Here is a 13,037-nt window from a genome sequence, read left to right on the forward strand (position 1 = left end):
AAAGTATGTGATCATGAAAGTTGTGATGATTGAACACACAGGAATTTCATTAGTAGGTGGGTTGCCTTGTTTCAGACTCAGAGAACGGTGCAACAAGAATTTCGCCCATCAAACTGCTCCCCCGGCGTCCGAGGTTATATTGCACCTCGAAATAAGCCACACAGCCTACAGTAGTTGGAAAGGAAATTGGATCTGTTGATAGACAAAGAAGCTAAAACACCATTGCATGCGTTTATAGTCTTCTTGTGTCACAAAACAAGTTCGAAATTTTGACGTAGTAGCCCTTATAAGAAAGTGACAATTCACGGAAATTTATAATCGACCACTTCTGTCGGTACAGTGCGAAGGAGACATACCAGTTTTGTTTGTGAAAAGTATTGAATATTAATAGTCTTCATTAAAGATGGAAAAATTTCCGGAATTAGATTCAAACCAGCCTCAAAACATCAAACCCCTTTTTGAGCCTTTTTTCAAACCCGAAAAGACTGACATTCGGCAATTTGACATTGGTATTTGCCTGCCATATTTTAGCCGCAACCGGGAGTGGTGGTACTGCATTTGATGGGATATTTAGTCCTAACTTTTTAATGTGGGAAAGTGCTTGATTGCTGTAAGACTAATGTCTTGTATATTTTCAAACAGGTCTCGACGAATTCACATACATTTACAATGGCTTTGAGACCATTGCAACACACCTATATGTATAAGGATCGATTTTAAGACGCGGACCGCGGGACTAGAGCTACAGATGTAATCACCCGTCGGAGTGCCACCTATGTTCCTGTACACATAAGTACATATACGAACATCTTCAGCATTGATTTCCTGGTTATCTGCTTATATGATAAACATCGGCCAGACCACAGAATGAACCTCGTTGTGATTACATCTCCTGCTCGTAAAGATTTTTGACATTGAGTGTTCTACATCACATTTCTAAAGCCTTGCAATGACTACTAAAACTATTCCAGCCGTCATGAATTAGAAGACTGTTAGCTGGGGCCATATTTGTTATAGAGGTTTAGTTCTATCTTCAGTGGGGAACAAGATTTTTTTTTTTTTACATGCATTCAACTGACGATTCACACTGTACCCTTTATTCTGGCACTTAAACCAAAACAAATACATGATAATTCGTTTCATACATTTATTCATATAGCGAAAATACACTCAGGTTACAATGTACGATCTGTATGTCATTTTTCACCTATATTCTCACCCTGTGAGTTGAATCTTACTACGAGAATTGTAGATTGAATGTCGGTGGAGTGTACGATGAATGAAATGAATATTCATATTTACATCACATCAGTATTTACATCAATAACCGTAAAAGCTTCCCACAAAATGTAATTCTTGCGGACATTACTTAAAATCGTCGTTGTACTACTGAGAAAGCGGCTGTGACGTGATAATCACGTACAGTTACTCATTCCTTTACATCTCTTTGCCAATGACAAGACAGCTCTCTTTACAAGGGCTTCTTGGAGTTTGTACAGCCTTTGGGGCGAACCTTTATCCTGAATGTGCTTATCATATATCACCATAGCTTCTTCCTTTGCTGTGTCTGTGACCTCACTAAGAAACTGGCTCGCCTGTGCCTCGGTCAGTGGGACCTGTCTGGAGATGTCTGTCCAGTTCCCGACTTGTAACGTCCGTCGCACGAGGTCTGCAGTTTCTGGAAAACACGATATTTAGATTCAAAGAGTGATCAACGTCAAGAAAAGTCTTCTATCTAATATATACGGTTTAAAGAATCGTTGTATAGGGCGAAGCCAAGGAGGATGGTGGTGTGAGGGTGGTCATGATCCAGTATTGGTGTTTTGAAAAACAGATTAAGAAAGGTTGACATCATGTGGGGGGGGGGGGTATACAGAACGACTGAAATCATCAACATCTTGTCTAAAGATTTTAACAGACCCCGACCGTCCGACCTTCTTAGTCTGTCCCTATGGACAATAAAAGCAATAAATTACTCGGATGTTGATAGAAGGATATCAGTATAAATAAATGATATATAACGAATAACCAAGGAGAGCATCATAAGAAATATACAAATACATGTTTACCTTAACGCATTCCTATTTCAAAGACCATAAAGAGGGGTAAAGAATTAATCACCTTGGAAAAATGTGAATTATCAGTTGTCAGAGGAAATAAAACATTAAACCCTTACGTTTTGCGAAGTTTTGCCGCCCTGCACTTCTAACTTCTCTGACGTAGGCTCGATATTCCTCCGGTGATTCGCGGCTTGGATCAGGGTCTGTTTGACGGTCGACACCAGCTGTTGTCCCCGGCTCTGAACCCTGCAACAGACATAATGATCTAACAATTAGTCTTGATTCGATCCTATTACTAGTATAACAGATTTTACTGCAAAGTCGTCCCCGTAGACTAATTGCAATGATAGTGTACAAGCATAAAGTGAAAGGAAAAATACACATGAACAATGAAGGCTACTTTGCTATGATCCTATGTGCTACGTTTACGTTACCAATTCGTGGTTTACGTCTTCGTTGAAAACAGTACCAAGGAAAGCCACTAGGGGGCCCAAAATCTAATCGTTTCTTCGTCCTGCCAACGCCGAGCAACGTACCATAATATCATAAAGATCTATCCACAAATTTGTGAGTAATGCTTTCCACAGGTAGACAGACAGACGGAGAGACAAACAGACGGACAGACAGACACACGAACAACGGCACCGAAAACATAACCTTCTTGGTGAATGTAACAACAGAATATCGACATTTCTTACTTCGTTCCCAGTGTGGTTTTCCCGCTGTACGACCGCAACTGTTCGGCGTAGTTTGCAAGTGGCTGGGACATTCTTTATGACGGACACACATGGCCCGTCTACATGGATACAAGTCTGTATGGGTTGTTTTTCACAGGTAGCTTCCACGGTCACTTTTCCACCTTGCAGATGATTTCTTTTTGCTTTTATGTCAGTAAAAGAAATGTTTGCCAGCTCGATGTTCTCACTCGCTGGTGAGTTGTAGATTGTGTTCCTTCTCTCGATTTCAATGTCATCCTCACGGATGTGTTGTTGTTGTGGCCAGCTGTGGCATAGAGTTTGTCGGGCGATCTTTGTTCGAACACGATGCTGACCACTGTGTGTTCGGATTAACACTGTGAGCGAGCCTTCCCGTGACGGTGTGCCCTCTTCCGCCTCATGCCAGAACTGCACGTCGTCTTCTGTAGACTCGTCATTGGGGTTGGCACTTCCACTTTCATCGGAGTGAGTCCCACACCTTGTCAAGTGGACACATAACACAGCGTAAGAACCAGAAAAACAAAAGATGATACATAGATAGGCAATTCACCGATATTTTGCCCCAAGTTGCAATCCATGCTTGAGACTATAGCGGCCGGACACGGTATCACGACGGGCGGATATGCCGACCGGGCCCGAATACCAGCAAAAAAGAAGAAGTTAAGATAAGATAGAGTCACGAGGCTTTGGTAGCATGTAATATCTAGAAGTAGGATATGTGCGTGTAAAACCAGTGTAAAGCCAAGGGCGATCCAGTATTGCCGGGCGCCCTAATTTGGGGCGAGATGATAGTAAATATTTGGGGCGAGTTGGACTTGGCGCGGCTCGTCTAGAAATCAATACGCGTGATGGAATATTCAAGCTAATGTACTACTTTGGTACAGAAATACCAAAATATTGCACGAGAGCTACTTGATGAGGTTTTCATCACAGTTAGTACTTGTACAACGTATCTACAAAATGACTTACCTGTGCTGGCTGTCGCAACCAGTCATGATAACCTCTGGTCTGTGGTATGACTCTATTAGGTGCTTTTATACTAAGACTGCTGAAACGGACTATGATCATGTCATGATAAAAAAAGAAGTGAGTTTCGGAGGCGGCCCAAAAAGAGGAAGTGTTCCGTGTTTATAAAGGGACCTGACCAATGTGGGTTTCTATGGGCGGAGCGAAAAGAGGAACTGTATAGAAACTCAAAACAACTGGAAAGGAACAGAAAGAGGAAGTGACAAAGGTCAAACGTTATGAAGTTTCGGAGGCGGAGCAAAAAAGGGAAGTGAGTCGAGTGATTGGTCGGCAGTGTGAGCACCTCTGGCCCATGACGTCACGGCAAACACCGGGCATGGGGATTCCCCTGTTCCACTTTTTACTAGTTCTTGGTTGGTCAGTCATTAGGCTTAAGATTTGCTGATTTTAATTACTTCAATCCTAATAAAATCAGCAACTTCCAGGTTACGGCGGGAGTGAGGTAAGGGCATTTACGTTTCTCATGATTTTACAAGGATTTGATGTGACACTCCTCCTATGTCTTGACTGTTCAGTGTTTTGATTTATTTGAATAATGGGAGCACAGTTTCAAGGAAGCAGTCATTGGAGAACGGCACTTTTCATAACCAGTACGCAAAGGACAGCGCTAATACGGCTTACAAAGAAGGAGGGTAGCTAAAAAAAGTATAGCCACTGCAGTATACGATAATGATTTGCTTTGCTAATGAGCTGAATGGCCCCTGTTTGTAACAAATCTTGTATGCTTTAATCCCGCATTTCTCTGTTAATTTCTTTTTTTGTGTAATTCTCATCGCTTAACATATAAAGACAGTTTATCTAACCTCATTGGTACGAATAGGCTTCAGACAAAAAGACAGGTGTAGCAATTCACGGTGTGAAAGCTAGACTCAAGGATGATGTAATTTGTTTCGGAGGCCGACCAAAAAGCGGAACTATCTTTGCTTGCAATGACACCTGAATGACGTTCAGCAAAAAGGGGAACTAACTGCTTTAGTGACTCATCAGGGCAAAGGAGACAAAAGGGATGCAGAGTACATGACGTAAAAAAAGAAAGGTACATGAACATGTAATCAAAATCCCCCTGCATTGGGATTTCCCGCTATAGTTGGCAGATACTTGAGGCGGCTTATTTTCATATTACCGGTTTGTAAGGTCCCACAGTGGTCCGTGCTCTTTTCTCGATACTGTGTCGCATAGTAAGTCTATTACTGACAAGACCACAGTAAAGATCAAGGGCATCGAGGTAAGAGCTAGCTCTTTTCAGACATTTCTACTTATCATGATGTTCCATACATATCGTTCGTCATGGGTTCTTTTTACCTGAAATGCCCCCGAGGGATAGTTCTAGGAGATTGAAATATTGCAAATCGGCACTTTTATTGTTAGATTCAATACGGTCAATGATTACTCAGATCATATTCTGTGATGTACATAAATAACTTCGTGTTAGCTTTTAAAATAAATCAGCTGTCAGAAATATCTTTGGATATGTCAGAAGTATTTTTGGACACATCGGCAAAAGAACTTACGACAAGTTTCATACCATGAATTCTATATCCTCCATATTTTTACGTGATACTTTGACTAAAGTAGGTCTATTCTTACCGAATAATTTACTTGACCTATATAAAAAGATTATAACGGCTCTAGCACTCATACTTCTGAAATTTGTAAAAATGTTCCATGGGTTCTTAAGTTGCACATATCAACTTATAAATCTCTGCAGGTAAGGGATCTACATGTGTGATTTCATGTCAATGACCTCACGTGTGTTCGGTCGGGGTTTTCCAACAAAATGAGAAATGAACGACCTCATTTTGCGGCATCGCCCTGACTTGCCCACCGAACAATGAGTCATGGAAATGTTGTTTTCGTAACGCTACCTGAAAGTTCCTCTTTTGGTCTTCACCTGTCGAAACTTATTCTATTGTTCAATCATGGTGTTCCTCTTTTTCCTGTCAATCATTTTAAATACCCGCCCATAGATTCAATCTAAAAATACTGGGAGGGGAATTTACAAGAATGACGACTGCTTGTCACTATAAAAAAGGAAGTGCAAGATGGCCATAGCGGCTATTCGTCACTTTGCTTGCGGTTTTCAGGTGCGTAGGGTTTATGAGAGAGGGGCTTGGGCCGTTTTCGATACTTCAGGAAAGAAGAGTGTCTGTATGTCAAACATTACAAAACAGGTCTCTATTCTTACTGTTGATACTAACAGAATGCTTATTGAACTTTTCAGTTCTGAATTGACAAGCTCTTGCTGGAAATAAGGACAGCCACTTCGACAAGTTTGAGAGTGCTATGCACTTCTTTTTGCTGAAGGTCAGTGGCTTACATTTACCCCCATGAAAAATGGAGGAATGGTTTTGTGTGCGTGTGTGTTTCTGTGTGTGTGTGTGTGTGTGTGTGTGTGTGTGTGTGTGTGTGTGTGTGTGTGTGTGTGTGTTTTCAAATACTTTTTTTAACTATTCACTTGAATTTTTTTATTTTTTTCAATGGTAAACGTAGACCACCTCTCAGAATTTTAAGTTTTTAAAACTATGTTCCAAATTAAATGGACCATTCTAACATTAGTGATGTTTTCAACAGTTAGATTTTCTCTTTATCATTACTTGTGTTGTAACATTCGTTTTTCAAATTTCAAATCTTTGTTCAAATCTGAATTCAAAGTGTTTACTCTATCATTAATGCATGACAATCAATGTAAGCACTTGACCGATACTGATATTTTAGGCAATAACAATGACAATACATGCATTCCACACTGCACAAATTTTGTTGAATAATCATGTACTTCTCCGATTCTTTACCTCCCACTACCCAGGACTGAAGCAGTCTCCATCTCCACGGCCTGTCAAAACTTTCAAGCAAGACACACTTAGGACAGAATCTTAGCTTCCTGGGACACCCAAACACAGTGAGATTCAAGAGGACGTTTCTATCACATGCCTACCCAGACTGACCATTATTTGTGACCTTAACTGAACTCAGTGGGTATATGTGTACAATAAAGGTCATCATCCATTCATTATTCCACTAAAATCACCCATTAGAACACAAATCGAATTGAAACCTGATAGCACCACAGGACCTCAGGGGAGAAAAAGGGAGGAGGGGCATACCGCCCAGCCTCTCAGGGAGTGTGGGTACCTGTGAGGTGCACACATAAGCTTTGGCTTGGCGACAGAGCAAACGGGACAAAATAGAGAGCTCGACAAAAACGCCTTAAAACACGTCAAAAACCAGCCAGAGCCGAACCTCTGCTTGTAGAGTGAGTGACACCATCAACACTGGGGTACAGGACACACCAGCAGAAGTGTTGTCATCCTTTCTTTCATCAAGGGAAAATCTTGAGAGGATGACATGTTAGGATCACAGCATCCCCCTTCCTCTCCATCTCTCAGTGCCCAGCTATCACCAGTAGCCATCCAACCTCCCAACTTTCCTCCTCGCCATCGAGAAATGTCTTCCGCCAGGCAACAATTCGTGAGTCCCATGCATACAGAAATGACAGACGAGCTGGCAAGGCTTAGATCTTTTCGACTGTGGCCACCTAGTGCTCCAGTCAGCCCACTGGCACTTGCTGAAGCAGGTTTCTTCTATACATGTAAGTAACATTATTGTATGTATGTGTTGTGCATGTGACTTCTTGTTTCATTCTAGGCAAGCATTTTCTCCTCAGTAAACTGATTCAATTTAAAACAGCATTTAGCACACTGTCTCTCTTCATTATTTCTATTGGTTACTAGGTTAGGCAGGAGGGAGAAGGTTAAAAGAATTTTCTATGATAAGTAAAATATGACTGAATCCACCATACATTCATGTCTTGTATTCACAACACACAAATTTATCATGATTGCAGATATAGCAGACCAGGTCAAATGTTTCTGGTGCGATGGAGGACTGAAAGACTGGGAGCCAGGGGACGACCCATGGGAGGAACATGCAAAATGGTACCCACAGTGTGAGTTCCTGCTGCAAAGGAAAGGAGAGGCCTTTGTGAGAGCGGTACAGGCCTCAAGATCACCTCTACTTAACCATCAAGGACAGCAAAATGTACAGGTATGCAACTTGCTACAGTTTGTATAACTTTGAATCAAAAAGAAAAATATTCATGACAAGTCCTATTCCAAAATTCATCTAGCTGCTTGAGTAGCTATCATCCTGCATTCATTATAAAGTTTATATCCATGCAGTTGTTGCCTTTGGTGCTAAATAGCATACCGATCAGTAGCTTTGTCTAATATCTTACCGACTTTTTAAGCCGCATTCTATTCTATGTAACACAGATGCACCTGTATCACAGTCAGCTGGGAATCAGTCTGCCCCTCAGCAGTGGGAAACACCAGGACAGGTTCGAGGTTCTTGTGCAAGTGAGCGACCGGGTCATGGTGGTGGACGTCGCCTCGGTGGAGTTCCTGGAGAATCCACCCTCCCCTGCCACAAAAAAGTAAGTTCACAACCATGTTAAGAAACGGTGAAGTTTTACAATCATAACTAGTGTTCCATTCAAAGCTTCTCTCTTAAGTATAGTACAGTAACAACAAATTATGCTATATACCCCACTCACATACATGTATCTAAGCTGCATGTGTATAAGCTATTTCTGGCTATAGACCTATCGTAGATTCCAAATTTCTAATTTCAAACAATAACTTATGTCAGCCCCTGGTCTTTGTGTATGCTTTGTATGGTTTTGTGTGGTATTACATATCTAAACTATTACAAATTCAGAAGTATAACTGTGTATTTTGAACATACAGACCGGTTGACATTCCTTTGGGGGTCCAGAAAGCTGTGATGGAGAGTCTACGAGAAGTTCTCTTCAAAAACAGCACAGAGTTTCCAGACCTTCCATGCCGGTACAAGCCAGGAGGAGTCTAGTGAGTTCATCTACAGTTCCATTTGAAACGTCTGTTGATATGTTAGTGCAAATTTTAAAGTAGCTTAGAAAATGACATCTTTCCAGTAAATTGATCAAAGAAAAATATGAGAGGTACAGAAAAACATTTGTGACCGCCAAAAAAGACGTTTGTGTACTTGAGTATCAGAGTTGTACGTACAAGGTCTGCCACTGTACAATCATAATCAAGTTGTCTAAACTCTTTGATGTAGGGGTGTTGGAAAATGTGTGAGTACTTTGATTTAATCAAGGCGGTGTTGAACCAAGACAACAGCACTGATCACTCTTTTTCTTTCACAATGCCTATCTAGTGAGCACAGACAAGACAGGACTAAAAAGGTGGTTGTGAGCTCTACTGCCCACGCCAACTTACAACGTGACACGGTCTTGGTAGCACCGATCAATGAGATGAGGACTGCAGACATCAACCAAATCACCTCAGCAAAGAAGGTAACTAAGAAACACACACACACTAAGAGACACACTAACACACATACACATACCCAGACTAGAGAGAGAGAGAGAGCGGGAGAGGGAGAGGGAAAGAGAGAGGGGGAGAAAGAGAGAGAGAGGGGAGAAAGGAAGAGAGAGAGACAGAGAGAGATAGAGAGAGAGAAAGACAGAGGGAGGGAGAGAGAGAAACCGTGAGACAATTGCTAGCCAAAGACTCGTCATGCCAGCTGCCGACTGACTTTATTCTAATATTGACTCTGACCTTATATCCACCCCACAGGAGGACCTTGTCCCCACCAGTGATGTTCAGTACTACGACATCGCGAGACTGTTGGACGATCTGGACAGGAGGTTCTTCTCCACTCTGGGACCAGACCCTCACCAGGTAAGGGGAGATAACAAACTTAAAGGTGTTAGAAAAGAATGTAGAAAACACAAGGTTTGAAAATAGCACAACAACAAAAAATAGTGCAAACTAAGGCTTTGGTTCACAAGTTCTTCTCATTTTTCTCATTTTTGAAAATATCTTTATAGCAATGTGCCATTGTGATAACATGTGCACCAGTCCTGTAATACATGTATCTTCATAGCTATTATTTGTCATTATAAGAACAAATGTTTGGTGTATTGACCATATACTTGTATCCTCTTACACACAGATCTGTGCTGATCTGGCAAATATGCCAGTACCAAACCCCACTTGGACAGACAGAAGCAAGCTGCCAGTGGGTAAGTGTTACAGACCTGTACATACACATTTTTAGACTTTGATAATGATCTCTGATTTTCTGGCTTTAGCCAACCATGTCAAGTAAAATGAAAGACATAAAAAAGGAGTTTTGAAATCTGTCAAGACTCTTAATGGCCATACTCTTAATGTTACAAGTAATGCAGCTAGTTTAGTTCAAATACTGCACCAAATAATAGACTGTAATTGTAACTGTTAAGCATCTCCATTGATGTCATATTTGAATATCAAAGAAAAAAAGGAGGCTTTAATAAAAGATTTACTTACATTTGTCTACAGGTTGGCTTTCAGAACAAACCCTGCCGAGAGAGGTTTCCAGCGATGTCATCTCTCCACAGGCCAGAAACGCATTTGGGCCAGGCTACATCCCAAAGTCGACAACATTCCTCCACACCGTGGACGAACGGGGTCTGAGACACGAGTCAAAAAGACTCGAAACCTTCTCAGATTGGCCTCAGCACGCTCCTGTCAAGTCGGAAGCCCTGGCTGCAGCTGGATTTTTCTACACTGGAAAAGGCGACAACACCCAGTGCTGCATCTGTGGGAATGTGATCAGCCACTGGAAGGAGGGGGATGACCCAGTGGTAAAACACTTCTACCTCTTCCCAGACTGTGAGTTCATACTGGGTTATGGTGTCGGGAACGTCCCGGTGTCATCATCGCTGGAATCCCAGCAGGAGACAGTCCCCTCAGAAGAGAGCGAGGTCGAGAGACTGAAGGAGGAAAGAATGTGCAAGATCTGTATGGAGGAGGAGACAGAGATAGTGTTCGTGCCGTGTGGACACTTCGCAGTATGCCAGAACTGTTCCGCCAGTCTTCACTGCTGCCCTATCTGTAGGAAAGACATTGATAGAACTGTCAGAACATACATGGCTTGATTCCGTAACTGCCTTGTCCTTATGGCATCAACTTATGGCATCGACTTAACCCACCACACTTATCCAGAAGAGTAAGGGTCCTTCCCGGTGTGAGTGGATCATATAAATCTGTCCGTATATACAGCTTGTACTGTTCATTACAAACCTTGTGTGTTACGCCATGAGTCGGTTTACCGGGCATGCAATACAAACAAAGAAACAAACCTTATCAGACACTGCAGTTGCTGTTCGAAAGTGTGACTACACAGTCCCAGCCCTTCTGCGAGTCGGATCGTCTTTATGAGTGTGGCGACCCGACCCATGGTAGGGCTGGAACCTTACCAGACACTGAAATTATTGTTTGTTAGTATGTATGATGTACACAGTCCTTCTGCTAGTTGGATCGTCTTTATGCGTGTGACGACCCGAACCGTGGTTGGACTGGAACCTTACCAGATGCTAAAGTTATTGTTTGTAAGTACATGTATGATGTACACAGTCCCAGCCCTTCTGCGAGTCGGATCGTCTTTAGTCCGTGGCGACCCGACCCGTAGTTGGACTGGAACCTTGTCAGACACTGAAATTATTGTGTTAGTATGTATGATGTACGCAGTCCTTCTGCTAGTTGGATCGTCTTTATGCGTGTGGCGACCCGACCCGTGGTTGGACTGGAACCTTACTAGATGCTAAAGTTATTGTTTGTAAGTACATGTATGATGTACTTAGTCCCAGCTCTTCTTCGAGTTGGAATAAATTGTACATTTCTGTAAGCTTTATCCACTAACGTCTTATAACCAAAACTTTTTGTCCACTATTGCCTTGAGGCCAAACCTTTAAGTAAATTAAAAAAAGGGAGTATCAGATCTTGTTCTGGTGTTATTATTTGGTTATTATACACATGTAGTGACAGTCTATAGTAGAAATAATACAACTTCCAAGCATTATAACACAAGGTTACTAAGGCCAGATTGATTACATCAAACACTATCAGTATCTTCATCCCATCCCTCGCTTATGAGTGCAAAACCTGGACCTAGAACTTGAGTAGAAAACTACTATCTCTGATTCACCATTTCAAACCTGTGCACTTCTTAGTCCATGTGGCCTTACACAAAGAAAACTCGTTGAAAAAAAATAGTGATCATGATTCCAAAAACCAATACAACAAAAACTGCACATAGACCTTTATTCTTTGTTGCCATAATGCAAACAAATTGGCAGACACCATCATTAACTCTAATATCTCACAAAAAATAAACGTATGCAGCTATTGAAGCACTATATAGACTCTATCCTCATTCAAATACAAGCCAGAAAGTCGTTATGAGTCACATACTCTATCTTCTTTGTCAGTACCAATAGTTATGCATAGAAGTTGATATATGGCAAAAATATATAATAATTCTGTAAATTCATCTTCCTTAAATTGTCATCTAAAACAAAGATTAAAGGTACAAAATGCAGAACACTTAAAGAACTAGTTCACAAATTATTGAACCTGATTAATATATGATAACAGTCATAATTAAATTCTATGGCTGGTACAATTAAGCAAGGTGCATAGGTCGTGAAGTGGTATTTGCTGCAATTGTGGGATCATGGAAACGTTCAGACATTTTCCATATCATTTCAAAATCCAGATGATTTTGAATACCACCATGGTATTTATCCTTACAACATTCTACTATGGCACTGGAGGATCATCCATTTTTTTCTCTGTTCACCTTGTAAGACAAACGTCAAAAGGATAAGAAGTAGAAAACTTAAGAAACACACTAATCAATGCAGCTGAAATTCCAATGAACTAAGCAAAATACTTCCTAGATCTCTAGCTGTAACACGCAAGAGTCAAATGTAGAGTTACACAAAAAATTAAGTTAAAGTCTTCTTTTCTCCCAATACTGTTTCTTCTTTAAGCTGTTGCTATGTACATGTACATGTAAGTAATATGGAAAGTCCGAAGAAATTGAGAAATGTCTCAAATTTTTAAAAATAGCTGTAATATCATTGCATTTGTCGTGTCTTGGCTATTATTGGTGGGAAAGGTTCACTTGGCAAGATATTGACCGTGTACAATATTTACAAATTTAACAGTTTCACCAATAACAATGTACATATGTCGCCTACAGTTATACCTTAATAACTTCCAAAATTGCTTGGAATATTTGCACTAAATCTTGTAATAATTGTAACCTGTCGTTTTACATCTAACAGTATTGCTATTATTGCTATTATCAATTCTTGAGTTTTAAAAATTGCTGGAATGATGTAATACACTTGATAACAAGTAAC

The 13,037-nt window shown here is 41.0% G+C and overlaps 2 protein-coding genes across 2 annotated transcripts; one reads left to right on the plus strand and one right to left on the minus strand.

Moving 5' to 3' along the window:
• Positions 1-1,133: 1,133 nt before the first annotated feature.
• LOC136443696 (uncharacterized) lies at positions 1,134-3,861 on the minus strand. Its single transcript, XM_066441043.1, has 4 exons — positions 3,746-3,861; positions 2,759-3,254; positions 2,177-2,306; positions 1,134-1,678 (listed from the first exon to the last, which is right to left on the minus strand). Exons 1-4 carry the CDS (start codon positions 3,769-3,771, stop codon positions 1,416-1,418), a joined length of 915 nt encoding a protein of 304 aa, XP_066297140.1. The 5' UTR covers positions 3,772-3,861; the 3' UTR covers positions 1,134-1,415.
• Positions 3,862-6,622: 2,761 nt separating this feature from the next.
• On the plus strand, positions 6,623-11,608 carry LOC136443879 (putative inhibitor of apoptosis). The gene is made up of 7 exons (XM_066441252.1): positions 6,623-7,391; positions 7,647-7,863; positions 8,091-8,234; positions 8,548-8,667; positions 8,999-9,137; positions 9,421-9,525; positions 10,146-11,608. Exons 1-7 carry the CDS (start codon positions 7,148-7,150, stop codon positions 10,764-10,766), a joined length of 1,590 nt encoding a protein of 529 aa, XP_066297349.1. The 5' UTR covers positions 6,623-7,147; the 3' UTR covers positions 10,767-11,608.
• Positions 11,609-13,037: the final 1,429 nt, after the last annotated feature.

The sequence above is a fragment of the Branchiostoma lanceolatum genome, chromosome 10 (assembly GCF_035083965.1).
Source record: "Branchiostoma lanceolatum isolate klBraLanc5 chromosome 10, klBraLanc5.hap2, whole genome shotgun sequence".
NCBI classification, from domain to species: Eukaryota; Metazoa; Chordata; class Leptocardii; order Amphioxiformes; family Branchiostomatidae; genus Branchiostoma; species Branchiostoma lanceolatum.

What these genes read in the sequence shown, in the direction of transcription:
- LOC136443696 (XM_066441043.1), bottom strand. Translation starts at nt 3,771, where the DNA reads ATGACTGGTTGCGACAGCCAGCACAG. An exon ending in GGTTGCGACAGCCAGCACAG is followed by an intron (nt 3,255 to 3,745) that starts GTAAGTCATTTT and finishes CCACTTGACAAG; the next exon opens with GTGTGGGACTCACTCCGATG. An exon ending in AAAACCACACTGGGAACGAA is followed by an intron (nt 2,307 to 2,758) that starts GTAAGAAATGTC and finishes TGTCTGTTGCAG; the next exon opens with GGTTCAGAGCCGGGGACAAC.
- LOC136443879 (XM_066441252.1), top strand. Translation starts at nt 7,148, where the DNA reads ATGTTAGGATCACAGCATCCCCCTTCCTCTCCATCTCTCAGTGCCCAG. An exon ending in CCCTCCCCTGCCACAAAAAA is followed by an intron (nt 8,235 to 8,547) that starts GTAAGTTCACAA and finishes TTGAACATACAG; the next exon opens with ACCGGTTGACATTCCTTTGG. An exon ending in TACAAGCCAGGAGGAGTCTA is followed by an intron (nt 8,668 to 8,998) that starts GTGAGTTCATCT and finishes ATGCCTATCTAG; the next exon opens with TGAGCACAGACAAGACAGGA.